The sequence below is a fragment of the Phyllobates terribilis genome, unplaced genomic scaffold (genome assembly GCF_046119375.1).
Source record: "Phyllobates terribilis strain yellow unplaced genomic scaffold, ASM4611937v1 Scaffold_4__5_contigs__length_816908805, whole genome shotgun sequence".
Taxonomy (NCBI): domain Eukaryota; kingdom Metazoa; phylum Chordata; class Amphibia; order Anura; family Dendrobatidae; genus Phyllobates; species Phyllobates terribilis.
In genome coordinates, this window is record NW_027362764.1 from 545,234,785 (window position 1) to 545,262,239 (window position 27,455).

The 27,455-nt window shown below is 41.9% G+C and overlaps 1 protein-coding gene across 1 annotated transcript in view; it reads right to left on the minus strand.

The window, feature by feature from the left end:
* Positions 1-1,741: 1,741 nt before the first annotated feature.
* The window catches only part of DOK6 (docking protein 6), a 746,130-nt gene continuing 720,416 nt past the window's right edge, over positions 1,742-27,455 (minus strand). Inside the window, 2 exon segments of the mRNA XM_073676947.1 lie at positions 1,742-1,798; positions 1,801-1,934. Coding sequence (XP_073533048.1) covers positions 1,742-1,798; positions 1,801-1,934 — 191 coding nt within the window.

The following is a 27,455-nucleotide window of genomic DNA, read 5'->3' on the forward strand; positions in this document are numbered from 1 at the left end:
ACACACAAGATGGTAACAAGATATGGCGGAAGAACAGCAACTCTTTTATGTATATTGTTGCCCTTGGCCTGAGGGGGGAACTAAGTACAAGGTCAATTGCAGCAGGATATGGAGGAAAGAAAGGAGCAGCAGGTGAATGTGAAAATGTGAAAGGGGACATTGAGCTATTCTAGGGAGAAGCAGAGGACAAGACTGATAGTAAGAAATTAATGACAACATTGCTGGCTACAGTACCCAACTGTTGACTTGGAGAGCAGAAAGCGAAGCAACTCGGCCCTGGGGTAATTTTTTCCAGCTTCCAAAAGAAATTCAAAATTAGTGTATTATCAGGATAAGCCATGTCAACTGATCAGCAAAGCTTTTTCTGAGCAGACTCTTTCTGTCTGTATGTCTGACCAGGAGATCCCTTTCTGCTACCTGCGAAAGCCAATACTCCGTCACTTGTGGCAGCACTACCACTACAACAAATAGCTGAGCCTATAGCGGCAACTGCAGTATATAAGACATGATGGACCAGATATTTTATCTGCTTCTGATTAAACCTGATGCACATCAGCAAACAAAAATGCACTGCCTGAACAGTCAGGTTTAATTGTATCTGGATGGTAACCTCTCTCCTGCAGGTATCCTGAGCCCCGAGTCTATGAACTTTTGGGTCAGCAGATTGGACCAGGGGCAAAAATTGGAACAGTTTGCCATGGGCGTATTGTGTTGTCCAGCCTTCAATTTACTGTCAGAAAGGGTATTCAGAGTGGCAAGTGATTTTGTCAGGTCAACGTGAACCAGATTATCCTCCATAAGTGTGCAAATCCTTACATTTGTCAAAATGAATCCGGCATAGATCAGTGCCAATTTTCATACAATTTCTGCTAATGTCAATTATTAAGATTATTAAATTGCCCAGAGCATCTGCCTTCTTGTTCGATGTGCTCTATACTGGTGCCCCCACACAGCTTGGCATCTCATGCCTGTCTGTGATATATCTATACTGTTTTGCTGCTGAGGCTGCCAGTGCTGGAGCTACCCAGTTAGATATCCCCTTGCCTGCCCTAGCATATTATATTGTAATATCCTAGTGCTGCCACTGCCAATGGACAGTCAGTCAGCCACACATCTCCCGCTAGTCCATTGTATTCTATTGCTATACTGTACTGTTGCTGGGAATCCTACTGTGTTGGGGTAAAACTTAAACCTCTCACAAAAAAGGGATCACTTTTGGACAACTTTATAAAAAAACTATTGCATCTTCACTTTTAAACAGCAAAGCTGTTTCTGCTCTCAAAAAGGGAAAATGATTAGATGGTTTGTTAATATAAGCCATTGTTTCTTAATTTTCCAAGAATCAAAGCTGTTGCTGCTCCCAAAATATTGATAACTGTTCGACTACTGTTTGCCAAAAAATGATGGCATCTTCCATATAAGATTGCATGTCACTTGAACATTACCAAATTGGTGGGCTTTTGGGCTAGAGAACTTGAAGAGTTTGGATACAGTCCTAGGAGACCTCAAGGCTTGAAGGCTTTGCAGTACTTGTGATATACATTGAATCTATTGTTTGAAAAAAATGGCAAAGCTGGCAAATATGAAATTCAAAAGATTTGCGCATCTCTAAAAATCAGCAGAGTATGCAATTTTATATTGGAGTCTAAATTGTTGCATCATGTAAGTTCAAATAATTGCCAGAGATTCACCATTGACTACTCATTGACACAATATAGTATACTGATAACACTGTTAAAACTTATGAAGGCTCTTTATATATCTGCATATATTTAGAATTTGAATAGTTTGGTCTTAATGCACACCGTTCAATTCACCATTATATAAAGATAAGTAAAATAATCCATTATATATAGGTACCTGCATCCCTGGCTTGATGTCATCAGTTCTTGACCATGAAACCAAGAAATCTGAAGAATCTCCCATCAGACATCCTAATGGCAGCAAATAAAATTGTTTTGTGAATGTCTCAGAAATTGCAATTGTGTATACATTACGAGTATTAATCAATTTGATAAGCATTGTTGTACTGCCTGGGTCTATGTATTACGTTAACGGAGTTTTGAAAGTAAGTAAATTAGAAACTTTTATTTCATACTTCACAATAATAGCTTTAGAATTTTTGTATTTTAGAAACTCATTTCTGAGAATATTTTATTAATACGATCATTATTGAAATTTTATCATTGTAATTGTCACTGACTTGCCATTGTTATTTCAACATCAATTTAGAGATATTTCTCAATCCTTGATTTATATTAATAGTATATATTATCCACACAGGAATTAATTGAGCATGGTTTCTTCTGGGGAATGTATCAACTATATTATTTTTCACAATTAAAACCAGAGAGTGGTACATATTATTTTTTGCTAATATGTTTTTTTCCTGATATATATTTTTTCATTTTATTTTCTGTAGATAATTATGGGGGTTGTTATCTCTCCTAAACTTCTGTTAGCAGCATTTAGAGACACTTTACAGCAGCCACATGGGCGAGAAACAGCAATCTGACTTCAGTGGGAGAGTTTGCTAGGCATTCACTACCTTGGGAAATGTCATTGTGAAGAGAGGGGGAGAAGATGAGCTGTGACTTAATGTTAGCCTTATTGGCTAGTTTAAACATTGCTAGGTTTTCCGATTGTAATATAGATTATGCTATGTAAGTAAGACACCATTAATAAAAATTTAAAAAAATTAACATAAAAACATAATGTAAACAACTGATCATTTCCTGATGACACATTAACTTTTAAATCAGAAAAAGAAAAGTTTGGAAAAAAGTGCTTATGAGATCATGATGGACTAGGGCAGGGAGTAGGAGAAGAAGTACCTTAAGAACAGCCCGTGCAGCTACTTGGGACCTCAGTGCGGAAGACGATCACTTGCAGCCAACAGATTCCTACTGTCTGTTGAGTTACATGTAAGGGTGCTTTCACATTGCGTTCAGGTAGATGTTCGCTGGTCCCGTCGAGGCATACGTCCGAACCCCTTGTAAAACGGGATCCAGACATGTGCGCCAAACTGGGCCATAGACTGTAATGGTGCCGGCAGAGTGAATGTGTGCTCTCTTGTGCATCATTTTCGGGAGTGGACACGTACTGGAGGCAGACACACAGACATGGAAAGACTGCGTCTCAGTGTTGGCCTCCAGTAGGCGTAGACTCCCAAAAATGATGCACGACAGAGCACACGTTCACTCTGCTGGCACCATTACAGTCTATGGCCCCATCGGCGCACATGTCCGGATCCCATTTTGCAGGGGGTTTGGAAGAATGCCTCAATGGGACCAGCGAACATGTCCCTAAAAAATTGTGAAAGCACCATAAGGCACTAAACTTTCTGAATTATAGTTCACTATTATTGGTGTGTGTTATGTGAGAGACATATGATGATCTTTTGTAGTATAAATGACCCAAAGTACAACCTACTAGTGTTTATATTCACCCAGTGCACTTCCAATAAATGCAAACTTTTATTTGTCATTATTATTCATGTTGTTAATGTCATCAATTGTTTTTCTATTCAGCTAAAAGCAGCACTTCAAGAAAAATTGTTCATATCTCTGCTTATTTCTATCATGACAAGAGCAAGAGATACCAAAACTAGAGAAGAATAGTCATGGTAATAAAGAATGCATAAATGTACAATTCAGTCAAAACAGAGCAAACTGCACCAAATCCATAGAAATGGCACATGTTGTGTGCTAGACATGTTAGACACATTTTTCTAACATTTCTGACATGTGATAGATATATTAGACATATTTGTCATTATATAGCTGTCAATTACACCAATATTTTAAATTGGAGAAAATATTTAATATATATTTAGCAGTCAGTTTTGAAGATTATTGAGATAACCATCAAAATGTTATAAATTCCGGTCCTATTTACTTAGAAATAGTCTCCTACTGAGCTTTTGCCACTAATACAAAAGTCTTAGGGCCCAATTCATTATTGCATTTGCGCTTGTCTTTAGTCGATCTTTTAATACTTGCAATTTTTTGTTTGCTACAATATTTATCTTTCAATTTGCGCCTTTTTTTAAATCTATTTTGTATGTGTCCACATGTTTTGTTTTTCTTAGTTCACCAATGCGTGTGGACTGGAGTTAAATGGGTATTCCCATCTCCAAGGTCCTATCCCGAAATGTAGCAGGTGGAATAATAATAAGAATAATATTAGCAAATACCTTCAATTAGAAATGTAGTCTAGTTCTTCTTATTCCCTATGTCACTTACCCTATGTGTGGGACATTGCAGTAGCTTAGGAATCCATGGTTATGACAGTTAATAAGTTAGTTAACTATTAATGGTTGTAACCATAGGTACCTAAGCTACTGCAATGCCCTGCATTAGGTAAGCGGCATAGCGAATCAGAAGAACTATATTATATTTCTAATTGGAGGTATTTGCTAAGATTATTATTACTACACCTACTACATACTGGGATAGGCTCTTGGAGATGGGAATACCCCTTTAAGGGTTTCCAGATGTTTTTGCCTGATCCATCATTTGCAATTTTTTTGAAAAGTCGCACATTTTGTAGAAAACATACAGTTTGCTAGGCAGTAAATTTATTCATGTCAGATATTTTGGCACAATTTTTACGCCAGTTTGGAAAACTTGGGAATTTGTTAGCTAAAAAGTTGCAGATAAGGTTAAAGACAGAAATAAAGACCATTATTGACTTGGCGCAAAATTCATCAACCACGTGCACAATTTTAAAGAATATGACACAAAAAATGGACAACAAACACCACAAGACTAAAAAGGAAAATGTCTTAAAAAAGTTGCAAATGATATATCAGGCCCCTATTCCAATGCTGCGTACTGTGATTATTTGTATCTGATACTTCAGGCTTGAGCTCCCCAGTTAAAGGTAACCTGACATCAGTTAATTGCATATTAATTTGAACCTCAGGCCCTGCAGACAATTGAATGATAATAATAGTGTTGTTTCTAGCCAAGCTGTGTAATTAATTGTTGTGTTATAATTATCAAATAAAAATGTGTCCAGTTGTGTAAAAAAAATCACGATCAAGAAAACACGAGCATGATCAAGATCTGTCCCATGTGCCAGTTGAGAGAGCACCACTCCTGTTCCTGATCTTGATCATGCGCAGTAAGCTTGGTGAGGCTAAGTTGTATACACCTTGACTTGCTGCACATGACAGAGGCATTCTCAGCCCAGACCCTAAGGGATCATGGATGTCAGAAACGTTTGCTCTCATGTTATCATACTGTTAAGCAACCTATCAAAACGATAATGGACATTTTGATATCGGCCAGGATGCAGTACTGCTCTGATGATTTGGTATAACATTTTTTCACACAAGTAGTTACATTTTTCTTCATTTTCTTTCTTATGGTGTTCATTCTCTAGAATGGTACTAAGCTTTAATGCAAAACACTAAGACATTCACGGAACTGTTTCTCATACAGAGGAAAACTTTTTTGTTTAATCTTGGACAATTTGTTCTGGCCAGAATTGGCATGGTACTAAGGGGCTAAAAGGGGTTTTTGCCAGGAACAAAGTGCATTTTAATTAATAGATCTTGGAATAAAAATAAGTTTCACAATTGGATGTGTTAAAAATAATGTTCCTGTGCTGAGATAATCTCATAAATGTGCCCCTGTTGTGTACTGTGTAATGTCTGTGTCTGACAGTGCAGGAACATGATCTAATCATACTACATCTCCTGGCCAGGGGAGGACGCAAAAGAAAGTATACAGACAGGATAGCCAGGGATCAGAGCTGATTATTTCTGTGAGGTAAAACATTTCACTTCTTGTTTGAAAGCAGGCAGTGAAATATTTTATCTCAGATAGTAGCAGCTGCAATCTCATCATTGATTAAAATGTACTTTGTGGGAAAACTCATTTAACATTTTTTATATTCAGATTATTTACAAAGACTAGCTTCTTTTATTGTTTTAGTTGGATTTTTTCCCACTTTGAAAAATGTTGACATAACCACTTACTATGGAAGCCAGTTTTCATCTTATTGACAGAGCCCTTTTTTTTAAATCTGACGTGTCATTTTATATGGTAATAACTTTTGAATACTTTCTCCAATTCCAGTTGTGGCACCCCAGGGGTCTGGTTTCCACAGTAACAGCAATGTTATGTCTGAGAGCAGGTGGGAGGTCTCTTGGTCAGGAATCCTATGCATGCCACACCTCCTGCCCAGTCCTGGGAGGGGAAGAACTTCCCCTATATAAACCTGGGGCTGAGGCAGGGTTAGGGAGTTCAGAGGGAGAGTGCAGCCAGGAGGGCCGAGGCAGGGTTAGTGAGTAGAGAAGTAGAGACAGAGAAGCAGATATAGGAAAAGAACATCAGGAGCTCTGTGGGAGCAGTGCTACAAGGAGTCAGGGGTTGGCAGCTGCAGAGCTCGCCCTGACTGAGAAGTTATCACCGGACCCGGAGTCCAAGGCTGTGGGGACTAACTCCTATCCAGCAGCAGAAACCGACCGGCAGGGGATTGCAGGTCCTCTGGCCCAGAAACCCGAAGGCACGGTCACACGCGTGGGACCAGCACCACCGTCGTGGAGCTTAATCTACTAGAAGGCCCCGAGTCACCGGCCATACGGGTGAGCACCACACGGTACACTCAGGGACGTGGGCTACTTATACCCGCCTCTAGCAAGGTAGCCGGAAGAGTATCGTTAGTTTGGGAGGCCTACAACTCCGCCTGGCCAGGGGAGATCCCATCTGCTCAAGGACTGACCAGGCCCCAATCGCTAGCCAGTACTCCGGGAGGGTCTATCTTTGTCACCAGTAAAGACCCTGAACTACACCGTACCGTCTCCGAGTGGTTCCTGCTACCCCCATCATCCACGTCGGCTGCCCTGAGGCCATACCCCTCCCGTTGGGGGTTATACTATCACGCTGCACAATCCTACCACCGGCCTCAGCGGTCTGCCCTGCAGCAGCAGCTCCTTAGCTGTACTCAACGGGTGGCGTAGTCGTCCAACATCTACCGCTAATACAGCGCCACTTAGTCTGACTCCCTGGGCACGGACCGGATCACCGCCACGAGACTACAACCCTAAAGAGATCCGGCTCCGGGTAAGCTTCCGCGTGCGCAACGCAGAGCGACACAGGCCCAGGGGCGCGTCAACTTTTGGCGTAGTCGGCAGGATTTCGTGCCCCCAACCACCGGGTACTGCGTGCCTGAAAAAGACTGTTCAAACTTACCTGTGGTGAAGATTCCCGCCATCCGGCGCCATCTTCCGCTTCCTTCCCGCCATCGGTGGAGTTTTCCCGCCATCCGGCGCCATCTTCGGCCTTCTTCCCGCCATACGTGGAGTTTTCCCGCCATTGGACGCCATCTTGAGAACGCCGCGCGGGAAGAAGAGGGGCGTGGACTCCAAAAGCGCGCGAGAACTGAAGCCCCGCCTCACGTCCGGACGTTGCGTAAGGTCCTGGAAGGAGCCCAGCAAACGCCGACGTCACAGGAGCGCGACGGAAGGTCCTCAACCCTGACGATCCACTGCGGAGCCGCGGCCTACGGAAAAGGATCATCGCAAGGTAGGCCACGGTCCACTAGGGGGGAGAAGGATGTCGGATACGGAGGAGAGCTTCACCGCTTCAACCCCCGCCAGCGCCACCGCTGTTGCGGTCATGTCTTTCACCATGCCCTATATCCCGGGGGCAGCCTGGCTACCCCAGTACTCAGGGGAGTCACATACCCTGCATGACTTTAGAGAAAAGCTGGATAGCCTCTTCCAGGTGTACCCCCTCACAGAGGAGCAAAAAGTGAGCATCCTGGTGGCCCAATTAACCGGGACAGCCCAAAGGGAGGTAAAGTCCTGGCCACCTGGGGGGAGGACTGTCGCAGAGATACTAACCCAGCTAACCGAGGAGGAGCTGCAGTACTACCAATACGAGGAAAGCCAAGAGGACCCGGACGGGTCTGAGGACTACCCTCAGGAGGGAGCACAAAGAGGACATAGCTACTGAAGGGAAGTAGCGTGAATAAAGAGCTGTAAATAGTTACCCGTAAGGGTACAAGGACTGCTGCTAATTAAAATATGGTCCCCGTTGGGATTAGGGAATTGTTCCCCATGTGCCCCTATCTTAAACCAGGCTGAGGACTGTGAGCAGCCATTCCTTATCCCCACTGACCGAGGACTGAGAGCGGTCGTTCTTTCCCTCTACCTGGCCGAGGACTGAGAGCGGCCATATCCTGTAAATAATTATGTGTTTCTAGTTATTTATAGGAGTCCTTGGTGGATTTACCGGGAATCCTTGTACATGGTTGGAGCGTAACCTAGGAATGGACTAAAGACTGTTAAGGACTCGGGGCAGGACAGACCCCTACCTGGTTACGTCTCCCTGTTTTGGTGAAATGGACACCTTGCTTTTCTTCAAAGACTGCACCCGGTTGCGGACACGCCGTAACCATCTTTATGTGTTTTTCTTATTGTATTATTATTGTTTATACCTTGTTATGTTTTTCTAAAAATATGTTTAGTCCCGGAGTACTAAATTTCACTAGGGGGGAATGTGGCACCCCAGGGGTCTGGTTTCCACAGTAACAGCAATGTTATGTCTGAGAGCAGGTGGGAGGTCTCTTGGTCAGGAATCCTATGCATGCCACACCTCCTGCCCAGTCCTGGGAGGGGAAGAACTTCCCCTATATAAACCTGGGGCTGAGGCAGGGTTAGGGAGTTCAGAGGGAGAGTGCAGCCAGGAGGGCTGAGGCAGGGTTAGTGAGTAGAGAAGAAGTAGAGACAGAGAAGCAGATATAGGAAAAGAACATCAGGAGCTCTGTGGGAGCAGTGCTACAAGGAGTCAGGGGCTGGCAGCTGCAGAGCTCGCCCTGACTGAGAAGTTATCACCGGACCCGGAGTCCGAGGCTGTGGGGACTAACTCCTATCCAGCAGCAGAAACCGACCGGCAGGGGATTGCAGGTCCTCTGGCCCAGAAACCCGAAGGCACGGTCACATGCGTGGGACCAGCACCGCCGTCGTGGAGCGGAAGCTACTAGAAGGCCCCGAGTCACCGGCCATACGGGTGAGCACCACACGGTACACTCAGGGACGTGGGCTACTTATACCCGCCTCTAGCAAGGTAGCCGGAAGAGTATCGTTAGTTTGGGAGGCCTACAACTCCGCCTGGCCAGGGGAGATCCCATCTGCTCAAGGACTGACCAGGCCCCAATCGCTAGCCAGTACTCCGGGAGGGTCTATCTTTGTCACCAGTAAAGACCCTGAACTACACTGTACCGTCTCCGAGTGGTTCCTGCTACCCCCATCATCCACGTCGGCTGCCCTGAGGCCATACCCCTCCCGTTGGGGGTTATACTATCACGCTGCACAATCCTACCACCGGCCTCAGCGGTCTGCCCTGCAGCAGCAGCTCCTTAGCTGTACTCAACGGGTGGCGTAGTCGTCCAACATCTACCGCTAATACAGCGCCACTTAGTCTGACTCCCTGGGCACGGACCGGATCACCGCCACGAGACTACAACCCTAAAGAGATCCGGCTCCGGGTAAGCTTCCGCGTGCGCAACGCAGCGCGACACAGGCCCAGGGGCGCGTCACAGTGATTCTGAGATTGTTTTTTTTACATAGTTTGCTAATTGATAGTGGTGAATTTAGGTAAATAATATTGGGATTTAAGGGATAAAGTTTGTCCTTGTGGAAAGTGACATGCCTGGTCTTACATGTCAGTGTAAAGAGGCTTAAACACCATGCATACTGCTCTGGGAAACTAAATATGCAAATTGCCTATTCAGAGAGGAAGATAACTAGAACTCTAGCACCACCTATTGAAAGTGGCAATTCTTAAAGTCAATATTGACCCTTTGATGAGCCTTGTCATATGACTTAGGTTAAATAAAATTTGCATTTATTTGTAAAATATCTCAAATTTGATGAAAATTGAGTAAAATTTAAAATGTAAAAAATTTAAATTGTTATGCACTTTGATCAGGCATATGACTCAAAAGGTAATGCATACCATTTCAATATGTCTACTGTATATCAGCGTCATTTTTGAAACACTGTTTTATTTTGTAAATAATTTAGAAGAAATAATTTAGCAGCAATGTTCATGCTTTTTGACAAAATTAACAAAATCAAATTGTTTTTCAGACCTATTAAGTTTTGCGAGTGACTTTGAGGGCTTATTTATCAGAAAACCCCGAGAATGCCCTGACAGTGGCATTAAATATCGCCGCGTCGGAAGCGCGTCACATGATCGCGGGTCACTGATGGGTTGGCATGACAACCCAGGGTCTACAGCAGACCCCTGTGGTTGTCATGTCCAGATTACTATGAGCGACACACCCTGTGGTCGGCGCTCATAGCAAGTGAGCACGTCTGCTGCATACAGGTGATCTGCTCATCGCCTATATGCACCACTGCTGGTCAGGCAAGTGCTGCTTCTAGTCTCCCATGGAGACTATAGAAGCAAGCAAAAAGTAAAAATAAAATGTTTTTAAAAATATTAAAAAATAAAAAAAATGAAAGTTTAAATCACCCCCTTTCTCCCCATTAAAAATAAAACAATAAAAAAAAAATCCACATACATATATTTGGTATCGCCGCGTTCAGAATCGCCCGATCTATCAATATAAAAAAATAATTAATCCGATTGGTAAACGGTGTAACGAGAAAAAAATTCTAAACGTCAGAATTACGTTTTTTTGGTCACCGCAGCATTGCAATAAAATGCAATAATAGGCGATCAAAACATTGGATCTACCCCAAAATGGTATCAATAAAAATGTCAGCTTGGTGCACAAAAAATGAGCTATCACCCGGCCCCAGATCACAAAAAATAGAGTCTCATAAAATTTCGCCATTTTTTTTTTTAGCAAACTTTGGATTTTTTTTCACCACTTATTTAAAAAAGAACCAATACAGGTTTGGTGTCTTCCAAACTCGTAATGACCTGGAGAATAATAATGGCAGGTCAGTTTTAGCATTTAGTGAACGTGGTAAAAAATAAAAATAAAAAACAACTGCGGATTTGCATTTTTTTTGTAATTTCACCGGACTTGGAATTTTTTCCCCATTTTCCAGTACACAATATGTTAAAACCAGTAATGTCATTCAAAAGCACACCTTGTCCTGCAAAAAATAAGCCCCCACATGGCCATATTGACCAAAAAAATAAAAAAGTTATGGCTCTGGGAACAAGGGGAGCAAAAAACGAAAACGATAAATGTTCCGGTCATTAAGGGGTTAAAACTGAACCCCTCAACATACTTGCCTTTTGGAGTGCAATTTTACCTGGAATAGTTTGTGGATGCCATGTTAAATTTGCTGCACACCTAAGGTGTCAAAACAGCAGAATCCCTCACAATTGAAACCATTTTAAAAATTAGACCCCTTAAGGAATGCATCCATGTATGCAGTGACCACTTTGGACTCACAGGTGCATCACAAAAAGTTACAACATTGTGACATGAAAATGAAAAATTATATTTTTTCCACGAAAATGTAGCTTTAGTCCCCAATTTTTCCCTTTCTCAAAAGTAGCAGGATATAGTTGGTGACATAATTTGTAAAGCAATTTCTCAAAGTACGCTGATATCCCATATGTGGTCGGAATCTACTATTCTGGCACAGAATGGAAGGTGCAGTTTTTATCTGGAGTGCAGCTTTGGCTGGAATAGATTGAGAATATCATGTCACATTTGCAGTGCCCCTAAGGTGTCAAAATAGAAGAGACTCCCCACAAGTGAACTTATTTTGGAGATAACGCCTCTCAAGAAATTTAACTAGGGGTGTAGTGATCTTTTTGCATCCACAATTGCTTCAAGAAAGTTTTAGAACATGAAAATAAAAAAATAATTTTTTCCATGAAAATGTTGTTTCAGTGCCAATTTTTTTCTTTTCACAAGGGTAACGGGAGAAATTGGACATCTCAATTTGTGAAGCAATTTATTCTGAGTTTGATGATAATTTCACGTGTGATTCACAGCTACTGTCTAGGCACATGACATGGTACTGAAAAGAAGGTGTGATATTTTACTTTTGAGGCACAATTTTGGCTAGAATAACTTTTGTGCGCAATGTTGCATTTTCAGTGACCCCAAAGATACATAATGGGAAACCTCCTTCCACAAGTGACACTAATTTAGGAACTACACTAAACAAATATTTCAAGGGGTATAAGTTACATTTTTGGGCCTACAGGTACTTCTCAAAAGTATATAACATTAGGACACAAGAATAAAAAAATATATTTTTCCAATAAAATTATGCTTTATCCCCAAATTTTCTTTTTCACAAGGGGTAGTAAGAGAAAATGGACCCCATAACATGTAAAATAAGTTCTTTTCAAATGTGGCAATAGCTCATATGTGGTAAAAAACTATTGGTTGAACACACAGCAAGGTTCATAAGGGAAACTTATGAAATGCTATTTGGTTTTTGGAGTGAACAATAGTCTGGAACAGTTTGCGGGGGCCATTTGCAGAGCCTTTAAGTGTCAAAACAACAGAAAAAAACAAAGTGACCCTATTTTAGAAATGGCATTCCTCAAGAAATTAATCTAGGGATTGATTAGAATTTGGAACCCACAGGTGCTTCGCAGAATTTTATAATGCATGGTCAGTAATAAGAAAAACTTCTTTTTTTTTCCGCTAAAATGTTATTTTAGCCCCAAATGTTTTATTTTCTCTAAGAATAATAAGAGCAAATGGACACCAAAATGTAAGCAATTTCTCCCAAACATGACAATACTCAATATGTGTTTGAATATTACTTTTTATGCACAAGGGAGGGCTCGGGCCAGAAGAATCATTATTTGTCTTTTGGAGCAAAATTTGACAGTCATACTGTAGCTTGCGGGTGCCACTTGCTGAGCAGCAGAAAACCCCCAAGTAATATTGGAATCTACACCCCTCAGGGAATTCATCTACAGGTGCAATGACCATTTCTATCCCTTAGATGTTTCACCAATTTCTTTACGGTCTGTGTGAAAATGAAAAATGACATTTGTTACATTATGTAGATTCTAATCAAAATGTTTTATCTTTAACATGGCTAATAAAAAAGTACCCTATTAAGCTATTTCTTCCATACAAGAGAGAACACAATTTGGCTTTTGGAGCACGTTCCTGGAATAATATCTGGGCAACATTTGCAGAGCCTCGAAGCTGCCAAAATCATCAAAAAGTGAACCCATGTTGCAAATTTCAGTCAAAGAAATCATCTATAAGTGCAATAACTATTTTAACCCCACTGGTGTTTTCCACTAATTAGTGCACAGTGGATGTGGCAGAGTGAAAATAGCAAATATGCCATTTTGGTGCCCAATACAAACTGCCCTGTTTGTACTTCTGGAGACATGTGCCCCATAAATTGTTAAGTGGGTTTTCTAGGACCTAACAATTGATGATCATCTCAAAATAGGATTGGAGGGGGCTGACACTCTCGTGATTAGCTGAAAACTGCTACAGCAACGGTCCGAACTAAGCAATGTATGGTCAGAATAGAACAGCCCCATGCATTCCTTGGTGTCTGCTAACGAGTACTGCAGTACATTTAATGGGAAAAAAAGTTCAGTACACGTTTAAGGCCACAAAGCAATGTACGGTGCTGCTCTGTACTGTCTCTACATTGCTTCATTCTGGCCGCTGATGTAGCGCAGAGCCATACTGTATATGCACAGTGATTTGTGGGAGTGAACTGCCCGCTGCACCAAACTTGTATTGTGGATGTTGTGAAGGGGTTAAATTCATTGTATTTTATTAAATAACAATTTTGAAAGTCTGAATATTTTTACCATCATAATGGATTTGTTCTTACACTTCTTTGACAGATCCCTTCAGTCTACAGTATCAGACATAAAAGGGAAATATTATTAATGTCATCTGTCACAAGTTGCACATTAGAAAATTTATTGGACCCTTTTTTCAGCTTGTTTTCTCCCCTGACATTGGCTCTAGTTTGTACTACTTCTATTAACAAAGCTGCCAACCTAACTTTTCAGTCTACAAGGAACAGATTAAACATGCTGGCAGCACTGAACGAATGGAAAAGATTGATTATTAGATTTCATTTCACATTATAATACTATTAAAAAGTAATGTATGCTGCATACAATTTAAATAAAATGTGAAAACAACGCATAAATAACTTACGATATTTATAAGGCCTATTTTTAGCTGGCCTGAATATGTAATGAAAAAAACTAATGGCAATGGTATTCAAAGAAGATAGAGGGACCTATAACAAAGCTCAAAGGGGGCCTGCCATTCAGAACAAAAGGACGCTGTGTTTGGTGTCACCTCCAAGTTTTTCTATTAAATTTGGACTAATGCAAACAATGCACTTCCTCATAAGAAGTTATTCTAGTATTGGCTCTTGCCAACCAGTAGCAAAAGAGATGAGATCAGCCAAAGAACTGGATCACTTTATCCAAGGGCCCCAAAGCAACTTCTGTGGTATGCAAGCCCAAGATTTATGGCATAAAACTCTGTCCAGTAATGTCTACAAGGTAAGGGGCTATACGGTGATAAGTATGGTTGCCTTCCAACACAGGGGTCCTAGATTCAAATCTGACCACGAAAACTGTACAGAGTTTTTTATGTTCTCTTTATGTCTGCTTGGGTTTCCTACTCTAATTAACTTCCAAATGCCAAAATTATACTAAGAGTTTTTTGTATTTATTTCTTATGAAATTAATTTTGTGTATATATGTGCAAAATAGGAAACAATAGATTGCAATCCTGATTAGTGGCCAACACTAATGTAAATAGTGACAATCTTTGCACAGCATGGAATATGCTTGTTTTATATAAGGATTGGGTAATAAATAAATGGAATCGATAAATATCCTCAACTGATAACCCTAACAGAAAATTACAGGATACGATTCAAGTTATATAATAATTACTATGTTTTTTAACAGTTCGAGTTAACGACCATTTTACACTTTGTAACATTCTCCAAAAACTTAGATTTGGACACTGTACTTTTATCATAATCCGCTCATCCTGTTAACTCAGAATACTTTGAATAGTTTGAAGCATAAAGGTTTCCGTGTAATATGATTTCAGTGAATGATTTCTTTATAATAAGCTGTAACATGTCAAACTGGGTTATCAGGTGCTACATGTCCTATTGTGTCTTTCTAGTGATCTAAGGTCATTCTCAATAATCTGTATTATGTCATCCTTTGTACTGGAAAAAGTGGAGAGTATAAACAATTAAACTATGATCTCAGATGATAATAATATGTATATACAGTACTTTCAAAAAGTTTTAGTTAGTTTGGTTTAGTTTATTTACCAGCTAACAAAAAGGAAAGTGAATTAATAACAGAGAAATCTAAATCAAATCTAGGCACACTTGCACAAACTTAGAGATTTTGTAAAATTATAGTAAGGTGAAAAAGTAACCAATTATACCAAACACATGATATTTATCATAATTGTTATAGTTAGGTTGAAATACAGTAATTAACTTAAACAGAAACAGCAGTGTAGGAGTCTTCAAACTGGGTGAGGAATGGCCAAATTCTGATACAATGGTGAGGTTGTGGAAGAGTTTCATGTCACAGGTCATACACTATGGAAAGAGTGAGCTCAGCAAAAAGATATAAGGTAGATGTAAGGTAGGCAAGGCCTCTCCTAGGCAAAGATTTCAAAGCAGACTAGAGGTTCAAATTGAGCAGATCAAGCTCTTTAGAGAAACACCATTCAATGGCAAGACTGGGGACAATAAATGCAGTGATTGGCAAAAGAAAATGTATTCAGCAGATGAAAGACACATCATGCTTACTTCTCTTCATAATCAGAAGATGCCCAGCAGTGCCATCTGCTCAGGACTGGCAGCAACCAGAGGGACCTAGCTACTATTCAGCAAGTTCTGCCCAGAAGTGGTCTTTATGGAAGCATTTTGATAAAAAAACCTTACCTTTGACATAAAACCAAGGCCAGGTGACTCAATTATGCATGAAAACATAAGAACTGGGGCACCGAAAAAAGCAGCAGGTGCTCTGGATGAATCAGTCAAAATTTTAAATAATTGACTGTAACAAAAGACAGTTTGTTTGCTGAAGGAATAGAGAGAAGTGCAATAATGTGTGTATCCAGGCAACATTAAAGCCAAGTTGAGGTTCCTTGCAAGTTCGGGACTGCATTTCAACAAACAGAGTTGGGCATTTGGTTTGGATTTATGGTGCTCTCAATGCTGAAAAATACAGACATACTTATCCTACATGCTATATTATCAGGGAGGCATATGATTGGCTCTAAATTTATTCAGGATAATGGCACCAAACATACAGTAAAAGTCATTAAGAACTATCTTTAGAGTAAAGAAGAACAAGCTGTCCTGCAAGTAATGGCCCCGGTCTCAACATTGTTGAGTTCGTTTTTTATTTTATGAAGAGGCAGGAGGATTTGCACAAGCCTACCTCCACAGAAGATGTGTGGCTGGTTTCAAAGATGTCTGGAACAACCTCCCTTTGGACTATGTGCAAATGTTCCTAAAAGAATTTATGCTAGTTTGAAGGCAAACGGTGGTCACAACAAATATTGATTTGATTTTGACTTCTACTTTGTTCATTTACTTTGCATTTTGCTAATAGACAAAATTAAACTATTAACATTTGTATATTTGAACTTTTTTTTTTACTTTACAGCATTTTTCTACAACTACATAAAACTGTGTGTCTATTTATTCAGTACTAGTATAAAATTTAGCTACACCTTTTCAAGCAATGTTTTTTCTTGTTCTTATTTAGTGTTGAGCCACCCCCACAGTGTTCGGGTTCGGATCGGTTCATCGAACACCGGGATGTTCGAGGAACTGTTCGTCGAACACCGTCGAACACCGTTAAAACCAATGGCAGGAAAACAAAAACACATAGAAACACATAGAAAACACCTTCAAAGGTGTCCAAAAGCTGACAAACTGCTCAGAAGACGCTCTCTTTAAAAAAGCCGGCCGGCAATTCAGCAGCGGCATACACCGGTACCCGACAATTTAGACAAGAAGGAATAGAGCATCACACATAGATTAGATAGACAGAAACATGTCAGTCACATATATAATAAGTACAGTGACAGTGTTTACTGTACTTGTCATTTAGTGTAAAGGATTTATTTAAAAAAATATTAGTGTTTTCATGCACCATCTCTTTAAAAAAGCCGGCCGGCAATTCAGCAGCGGTACCCGACAATTTAGAACAGAAAGATAGAGCATCACACATAGATTAGATAGATAGAAACATGTCAGTCACATATATAAGAAGTACAGTGACAGTGTTGATTACTGTACTTGTCATTTAGTGTTAAAATAAAGGATTTATTTAAAAAAAAAATTGGCGCGGGGTTCCTCGTAATTTTAGGCTCTAGCGGAGGTTAAGCAGACGGCTGCGGCAGATGTTTGAAGCCTGGGAATGGGGTAATACCCATGGAGCTTCCCAGGCTACTAATATCAGCCCCCAGCTGAATACCTAGCCTTTACTAGCTATTAAAATGGGGGACCCCCCCAAAAAATGATGTGGGGTCCCCCCTATTTTAATAGCTAGCAAAGGCTAGGCAGACAGCTGGGGGCTGTTATTAATAGCCCAGGAAGGGTGCCATGAATATTGGCCCCCTCCCAGGCAAGAAACACCAGCCAACAGCCGCCCCAGAAATGGCGCATCCATAGCATGCGCCAATTCTAGCACTTAGCCTCGCTCTTCCCACTGCCCTGTAGCGGTGGCAGTGGGGTAATGGGGTTGGGGTTGATGTCAGCTTATAATGCCAGCTGACATCAAGCCCAGGTTAGTAATGGAGAGGCGTCTATAAGACACCCCCATTACTAACCCCATAGTCAAAGTTAAAAAAAACACAAACACCCAGAATAAAGTCCTTTGATTGAAATAAACACACAATTCTTTATTGTTCTAAATTAAACCATACTTACCATCACGCCCATTCCAGCTGAAGCCAACGATCTACTGCAATAAAAGAAAAATAATAAAGCAACATCATCCTTACCTTTTGATGGTTCCCAGGACAGCTCCAGCTCTGCTACATCGAGATGACAGGCTGGACTGCAGCAGAACGCCAATTTTTTAAAATTATTTCAGGAAATTCATGAAATAATTAAAAAAAAATTGACGTGGGGCTTCGCACTATATTTGTGTCCAGCCAGGTACAGCAGGCAGGAACGGGCTGCCCCCAACCACCAGCTGCATATTTGTACCTGGCCGGACACAACAATATAGGGAAGCCCTTTTTTTTTAATTATTTCATGAAATAATTAAAAAAAAATTGACGTGGGGCTTCGCACTATATTTGTGTCCAGCCAGGTACAGCAGGCAGGAACGGGCTGCCCCCAACCACCAGCTGCCTAAAATTCTCCTGCACTCAGCGCTTCAGCGTGAGAATTCTCCCACGCTGTCAGTGACGTGCATGAGGTGAGCTCATGTCCAATGAACTCAGCTCACTTCATGCACGTCACTGACAGCGTGGGAAAATTCTCCTGCACTCAGCTCTTCAGCGTGAGAATTTTCCCACGCTGTCAGTGACGTGCATGAGGTGAGCTCATGTCCAATGATCTCAGCTCACCTCATGCACGTCACTGACAGCGTGGGAGAATTCTCAAGCTGAAGCGCTGAGTGCAGGAGAATTTTCCCACGCTGTCAGTGACGTGCCTGAGGTGAGCCGAGTTCATTGGCCATGACCTCGGCTCATCTTTATGCCGTCACAGCGAGACACTGAGGAGCGCAAGCATGCCTGCGCTTCTCAGTGTGTGCGGCATGGCAAGCTGGATGGCAGCTTTCTGCTGCGATCCAGCCTGTCATGTGAATGTAGCAGAGCTGAATCCGTCGTGGGAACCATGGAAAGGTAAGGATGATGTTGCTTTATTATTTTACTTTTATTGCAGGGGATCGTTGGCTTCAGCTGGAATGGGTGTGATGGTAAGTATGGTATAATTTAGAACAATAAAGAATTGTGTCTTTATTTCAATTAAAGGACTTTATTCTGGGTGTTTGTGGGTTTTTTTTAACTTTGACTATGGGGTTAGTAATGGGGGTGTCTTATAGACGCCTCTCCATTACTAACCTGGGCTTGATGTCAGCTGGCATTATAAGCTGACATCAACCCCCGCCCTATTACCCCACTGCCACCGCTACAGGGCAGTGGGAAGAGCGAGGCTAAGTGCCAGAATTGGCGCATCCTATGGATGCGCCATTTCTGGGGCGGCTGATGGCTGGTGTTTCTAGCCTGGGAGGGGGCCAATATTCATGGCACCCTTCTTGGGCTATTAATATCAGCCCCCAGCTGTCTGCCTAGCCTTTGCTAGCTATTAAAATAGGGGGACCCCACGTCATTTGGAGGGTCCCCCATTTTAATAGCTAGTAAAGGCTAGGTATTCAGCTGGGGGCTGATATTAGTAGCCTGGGAAGCTCCGTGGGTATTACCCCCTTCCCAGGCTTCAAACATCTGCCCCAGTCGTCTGCTTAACCTCCGTTAGAGACGAAAATTATGGGGAACCTCACGCCAATTTTTTTTTTAAATAAATCCTTTATTTTAACACTAAATGACAAGTACAGTAATCAACACTGTCACTGTACTTCATATATATGTGACTGACATGTTTCTATCTATCTAATCTATGTGTGATGCTCTATCTTTCTGTTGTAAATTGTCGGGTACTGCTGCTGAATTGCCGGCCGGCTTTTTTAAAGAGACGGTGCATGAAAACACTATTATTTTTTTTAATAAATCCTTTACACTAAATGACAAGTACAGTAAGCAACACTGTCACTGTACTTATTATATATGTGACTGACATGTTTCTATCTATCTAATCTATGTGTGAAGTTCTATTCTTTCTGTTCTAAATTGTCGGGTACCGGTGTATGCCGCTGCTGAATTGCCGGCTTTCCATGTTTCACTGTGAGCACTGTTCCCATCGATTTGGGCAATCACTGTAATGCCACAACCACCATGGCTGTGGCATTACAGTGAGTGGCAGACAATCCCTGCATGATTGGTGCTCTAAATAGCGCCAGACATGCAGGACACGCTTTTGGTGCACTAACAGTTATCGAACATAACCTCGAACAGCCGAATTTTTTGCAAATCGTTCGGGTTCGTCGAATGCCTCGAACACCGCCCAAAACAGCTCGAATTTGAGATTGGCGAACAGTTCTAGTCGAACACCGCTCATCTCTATTCTTATTGTAATGTTTACATTGTAGATTCAGTCTGAGGGCAGCAAAACCATGAAGGAACATCTATGAAAACAGAGCAAACAAACAAGTGTGAAACAAGCTTCACTGTGTACACAATTATTGGGCAATTTGTATTTTTGAAGATGAATTTTATCTTTGAACAACTACAGAGCTATCTGTCAATATAAAAAATGGTTAATAAACCTGAAGCCGGAATATTTAAGAAAGTAAAAGTGAAGTTTTGTCTTTTTTAGGTCTAAGGGGTAACGTTTCTCCTTATGGAGAGTGACACACCAGCTCTGGCACGTCAAGGTAAGGAGGCTTATTCGCCGTGCAATGCTCCTCTGGGAAATTTAATATGCAAATTGCCTCTTTAAAGAAAAAGATGGCTTGTACTCTATAGCGCCACCTATTGGAAGCAGCATTCCTACAAGTCACAATCAACCCTTTAACGAGTCGTGCAATATGACTTAGGATAAAAGCCAAATCCGAATCTAAATTTGCAGACATGGTGTTTCGGGCTGTTGGCCCTTGTCAGTGCAAAGTATGAGAACTGATTTGGCTAGGTGAGAGGCTTTGGACTGAGGTCTAAGGGGTAACGCTTCTCCTTATGGAGAGTGACACACCAGCTCTGGCACGTCAAGGTAAGGAGGCTTATTCGCCGTGCAATGCTCCTCTGGGAAATTTAATATGCAAATTGCCTCTTCAGAGAAAAAGAGGGCTTGTACTCTATAGCGCCACCAATTGGAAGCAGCAATCCTACAAGTCACAATCAACCCTTTAACGAGTCGTGCAATATGACTTAGGATAAAAGCCAAATCAGAATCTCAATTTGCAGACACGGTGTTTCGGGCTGTTGGCCCTCGTCAGTGCAAAGTATGAGAACTGATTTGGCTAGGTGAGAGGCTTCCAATAGGTGGCGCTATAGAGTACAAGCCCTCTTTTTCTCTGAAGATGCAATTTGCATATGTCTTTTTTAGGAGAATTCTTATGTGAGTAAAATTATTGGGCAACTATTATTGCACAGAATTGTTACACAACAAAATAAAAAACTTACAATAAAGGTTTCCATCCCTATTGTTTGTTTTTTATCTACAGTATTAGTGATTTTTGATCTGTTAATAATTCTGCACACGTTGATAAAGGGTTTTGATATTATTAGGCCACATGCTCCCTCATTACTGAAATACACACTACCTGATTTGCTTCAAACTAATAAGCATTCAAGTTTATGCAGCTCGGAGTTGGAAATATGCCTAAAAATGATGATATGGTAAAAAACACTCATTCACCTAATAATTATGCACACTATATATTACAGTATGAGTTAAACTTCAAGTTTTTCAAAGTAACCCCCCTTTTACTCCGATTACAGCATTACACAACCTTGGTATTCTCTCAAGCAGATTAATCAGGTAGTCATAAAATATTCAAAACGTCACAATTTATTCAGTATCAGGTATGAGCACCATGATCAAAAGTACACTCACTTACAGTACATGCCATAGCATGCTATCAATGAGGATATTACTGGTTATTTGAGGTATATTTCTACTACAGTGGATGTACATGGGCATGCAAATCATCAATATCCAATTTTGGAAGCATTCTTTGCAATTGTTGACCAATGCTCAGTGGAAGTCAAATGCAGAGAGATGTCATGCCATATTAGCAAACATAGGTCACACATGCTTCTCACAGTAGTGCACAAACAACATGCAGCCTGGGATTGGTCATGTTGAAAATGGCTCCTCTTTGGAGAAATGACCTTATCACTGGTTCCACGATTGATCCTTTCTGTACTGCAAGTGATATTAGACATCACATACCAAGCCTAAGGTGTCAAACATTGTCTACACAAACCATCAGAATATGTAAGCATGACACTGGACTATGAACCAAACATCCTGCTACAAGTGTTCAATTGACCTCATGCCACCGCTCTCAAAAGCTATCATGATGTAGAGTTGAAATGAAGATTGATCCTCTTCAATAATGAGTCTTGCTTTTGTCTTGGATGCAGTGGTCTGCTGACCCCGTTGGCAAAGCCAAGAGGTAGCCTTTAAGAGGGAACAGTCTTACTACCAGGATTATGGTGTTAAGCCACATAATGTATGGTAGGCAGATCCCTCTATTCTTTATTCCAGGTACACTAACAGCTCAGTGTTAGATTGATTTGGTCATTTAATCAGTGATATAGCTATTTGTATAAAGTATCCTATGAGTTGTTTTTCAACATAATGCCAAGCCTCATATCATTGTGATACTTTGTGCAGCCTGTGTGGCTTAAACATACGACATCTATGAACTTGTCTCCCATTGAACACATCTGTGGTGTTATTGGTCGGCAAATGCAAAATTAGGTGACAGCAGCGAATGTTGATGACTTATGTGCCCAAGTACATTCTTCAAACAACCATTATTAACTTCATTCATAGCATACTAAGCATCATTTGCATTTCATTAACATGTCTTTTGATCCTGTAATTTCCATAACTCCATGACTTTTCCTTCTTGGTATTGCAATTTCAGCATTGTTGAATATATATATATATACAGTATATATACACATATTATATACAGTGGGGGAAATAAGTTTTTGATACACTGCCGATTTTGCAAGTTATCCCACCTACAAAGAATAGAGAGTAATAATGAGCGAGCACTAAAATGCTTTGGTACTCGTTGTTCGAGTCAAGCAACTTGGAATGCTCGAGTGCTCGATCCGAGCAATGAACCCAATGTAAGTCTATGGGAAACTCGAGCATTTTTCTGGCGCCCCACCCCCGGCGGTCTGCAGGGGGCCTAAAGATTTACAAAATTGATGGGAACAGTGCTCAAATGGCATGGGAACAGAATGGGGAAGACCCATGGAAGCATCTCTGACTCCCAGGTCACTGCTGTCAACAACGTTGTCAGAGGTATTACACCACTTTTACGGACTCACAATAAAACATACAAAAACAAAACCAAAATGGATTTTCCTGGGAAAAATGTTAAGGAACATCCTTTCCAAGGTAACGACTTGTATATAAGGCAAAATAAATAATCAAAAACAAAAATGCTCCTCCACACCTTGGGCTATGTTCACACGTAGCGCTTTTTATGCGTTTTTGCACTTTTGCATTGCATTTTACCAGTAAATGTAATTTAAAATTTCACTACCTTATCTGGCCATGTTGTGTGTGAGACATGATCAGACACATCCTGTTTCATTTATGAAGGAGGGATCCTGAAAGTCACAAAGCCTATTTTTATAGGGACATCAGGTGGCCCTTACTATTCTTAAAGGGCCAGCAGTTGGCCCTTGCTATTGTTAAAGAGCTATCAGCCGGCTATGCTTTGTGGTTCCCATTACACTGGTCAACAAATTTTAACTTTTTTTCTGTTTCCTGTTTTAAAGTATGTTTTCTTTGTGTATTTTGAGGCGCTGGTTTCAGAAATGTAATCAGAATTTCTGTAGCACGTACCATTTTCGAGATATTTTCATTTTATGATTATAATTATAAGGACTGTACATAGTGCATAATAAATTGGTAGTCATATTAAACTTTTTATTTCAGAAGTGTATTTTTGGTAGAAATAACCAATGAAATTTATAATATGCACTATCTTTATTAGAATATACATTACTTAAGCCCTGTCCAATCATGCATTGAATTAGTTGTGCACTCTCAGGCATGCCCAGACACAACTGTTAGACTTTGATCTATTTCCAAGTAGCATTATATAATAGCAGCAGTAACGATGCTGTAGTCTTCATGTGTTTCTTCTGTTTTGCAGAAAATTTCATAAGGAGCAAAACTGTTTAATAAGTAACGAGTTGCAGAATGTTGCGTCAATGTCGCAATAGCAGTGACCTCTTTTGTTATATATGTGGAGATTATACCCTTAAAGCCCAGAAAAGGAGTAAAACTGCAATTGTTATGAGTTATATTTTGGATGCAAAATTGGTGACCAAGACAGAGCATGGGCTCCTCATATATGCTGCTCATCTTGTGCTACGAGTTTGAGGTCTTGGCTGAAAGGTGTGCGGCCATCGATGCTGTTTGCCATTCCAATGATCTGGAGGGAGCAGAAAGACCATATAACCAGTTGTTACTTCTGCATGACGAATATATCCTGGTTTTCTTCAAAGAACAGGAGGGCTATTGAATATCCCAACCTTGCTTCTGCAAGTAGACCAGTGCGCACGATGAAAGTCTGCCAGTTCCAAAACCACCACCGGTGTGGAGAATAGAAGATGATGATGAAATGACGGTTGATTCATTAGAGATGGAAGTTGCTGCTGATTCAGATTTCGAACCATCAATATCAACTGCTCCCCGTTTAATATATCTCAAGCAAGACTCAATGATCTGATCAGAGATTTGGGTTTATCAAAGAGTCAGGCAGAACTTCTTGGATCAAGGTTGCAAGGGTGGAATCTGTTGCAGCTGGGTACACAAATTTCAGTATTTCACAGTCTTCATGAAGATTTTACCAAATATTTCAGTCAAGTTGACAGGCTCACAATCTACAGGGGATGGGGGAGGATACAGTAGGTGAGGGTAGAGCTGGTTGTGCAGCAAATGGTGGAGCGAGGGTTACTGCAGGTTGTAGGCTTATTGAAAGAGGTGGGTCTTCAGGTTCCTTTTGAAGGTTTCCACGGTAGGCGAGAGTCTGATGTATTGGGGTAGAGAGTTCCAGAGTAGGGGGGATGCACAGGAGAAATCTTGTATACAATTGTGGGAAGAGGAGATAAGAGGGGAGTTGAGAAGGAGATCTTGTGAGGATCGGAGGTTGCAAATAGGTAAGTACCAGGAGACTAGGTCACAGATATATGGGGGAGACAGGTTGTGGATGGCTTTGTATGCCGTGGTTAGGGTTTTGAACTGGAGTCTCTAGGCAATGGGGAGCCAATGAAGGGACTGACAGAGAGGAGAGGCGGGGGAATAGCGGGAGGACAGGTGGATTAGTCGGGCAGCAGAGTTTAGGATAGATTGGAGGGGTGCAAGAGTGGTAGAAGGGAGGCCACAGAGCAAGAGGTTGCAGTCATCGAGGCGGGAGATTATGAGGGTGTGCACTAGTGTTTTTGCAGATTTGTGTTTGAGGAATGTGAGGATCCGGGAGATATTTTTGAGTTGGAGTCAGCAGGAAGTGGAAAGGGCTTGGATATGTGGTTTAAAGAAGAGGTTAGAGTCCAGGGTTACCCAGAGGCAGCAGGCTTGTGGGACTGGGGAGAGTGGGCAGCCATTGACTTTGATGGATATGTCAGTTGGGGGGGTTGAGTGAGACGGTGCAAAGATGATGAATTCAGTTTTGTCCATGTTAAGTTTTAGAAATCTGTCAGAGAAGGATGAAATAGCGGACAGACATTGTGGGATTTTGGTTAGTAGGGAGGATATATCGGGTTCAGAGAGGTAGATCTGTGTGTCATCAGCATAGAGGTGATACTGAAAGCCATGGGACTCTATGAGCTGTCCCAGGCCGAAGGTGTAGATGGAGAATAGCAAGGGTCCTAGGACTGAACCCTGGGGGACACCGACAGGTAGGGGGCGAGATGAGGAGGTGATGTGTGAGTGGGGGACACTGAATGTCCTGTCAGTTAGGTATGAAGAGATCCAAGATAGGGCCAAGTCCGTGATGCCAAGAGATGAGAGAGTCTGTAGAAAGAGGGAATGGTCGACTGTGTCAAAGGCTGATGACAGGTCCAGGAAGAGGAGGACAGAGTAGTGTCGCTTGGATTTGGCAGTAAATAGGTCATTGGTGACTTTGGTCAGGGCAGTTTCAGTGGAGTGGTGCGGTCGGATGCCAGATTGGAGGCGGTCAAGAGTGAGCAGGAGGAGAGGTGGGAGGACAGTTCAGAATGGACATGTTATTTCAGTAGTTTTGAGGCGTAGGAGAGAAGTGATATGGGGCGATAGCTAGACAGAGAGGATGGGTCAAGGCATGGGTTTTTGAAGATGGGTGTGATTAAGGAAAGCTTGAAGCATGAGGGGAAGACACCAGTTGTTAGTGACAGGTTGAAAAGGTGGGTTAGGGTTGGGATGAGGATAGTGTTAAGGTTAGGGATGAGGTGCGACGGGATTGGGTCAAGTTCGCAGGTGGTGAGGTGTGATTTGGAGAGTAACGAGGAGAGTTGATCTTCTGTAATGGTGGAGAAGCTGGTTTTGGAGGCGGAGGATTGAGTAGGTGAGAGGACGGGCTGCGGGGACTTTAGGCAAAAGCTTTGTCTGATGTTATCAATCTTCTGCTTGAAGAATGTGGCAAAGTCTTAGGCTGAGATGAGAGGAGAGGGAGGGGGCGCTGGGGGATGGAGGATAGAATTGAAAGTTTTGAATAGCTGTTTAGGGTTGTGAGACAGGGAGAATATGAAAGATGAGAAGTATGTTTGTTTTGCTGCAGTGAGTGTGGACTTGAAGGTAATGAGGGACTGTTTGAATGCGATGAAGTGCTCGTTGGAGTGGGACCTTTTCCATTTCAGCTCAGCAACCCTGGAGGCCCTTCGCAGTTCATTAGTCACGTTGGTGTGCCAGGGTTGCTGATTGACTGGGCAAACTGTGGTATGTGTGAGGGGGTCGACCGAATTGAGAGCTGCAGCTGTTGTGGTGTTTTATAAAGTGGCAGCAGAATTTGCATCGTGTAATGAACTTATGCCTGTGAGAGGGAGAAGAGATTCAGAGAATGAGTGTAGGTCAAGGTGTTTGAGATTTCTGTGAGGGTGTGCAAGTTTGTGGAGTGGACCTTGACCACCTGGAGAGGAGAGGGTAAAGAATGTGAGTAGGTTGTGGTCATATAGAGTGAGAGGTGAGCTAGAGAGGTTAGATAGTGAACAGAGGCGGGTGCGGATGAGGTCCAGTGTGTGACCTTCTTTGTGAGTGGGGGCAGGAGACCATTGAGCAAGGCCGAAGGAAGAAGTGAGGGATAGAAGCTTGGAGACAGATAAGTGGGAAGTGTCAATGGGGATGTTGAAGTCACCCATGATGGTAGTGAGGATGTCAGCGGAAAGGAAATGAAGCAGCCAGGTGATGAAGTGATCAAAGAAGGTGGTGGCTAGTCCTGGGGGGCAGTAAACGATGGCCAGTTAAAGGTTGGAGGGGGAGTAGATGCGCACCCAGTGCACTTCAAAGGAGGGGAGAGTAATGGAGGGTGGCAGTGGGATATGGGTGAAGGAGCAGTTGCCTGACAGGAGAAAACCTACTCCTTCACTATGCTTGCCATTGGAATGAGGGGTGTGAGAAATATAGAATCCACCGCATGAAAGTGCAGCTGGGGAGGCCGTGTCAGAAGGGATGAGCCAGGTTTCAGTTATGCCAAGGAAGGAGA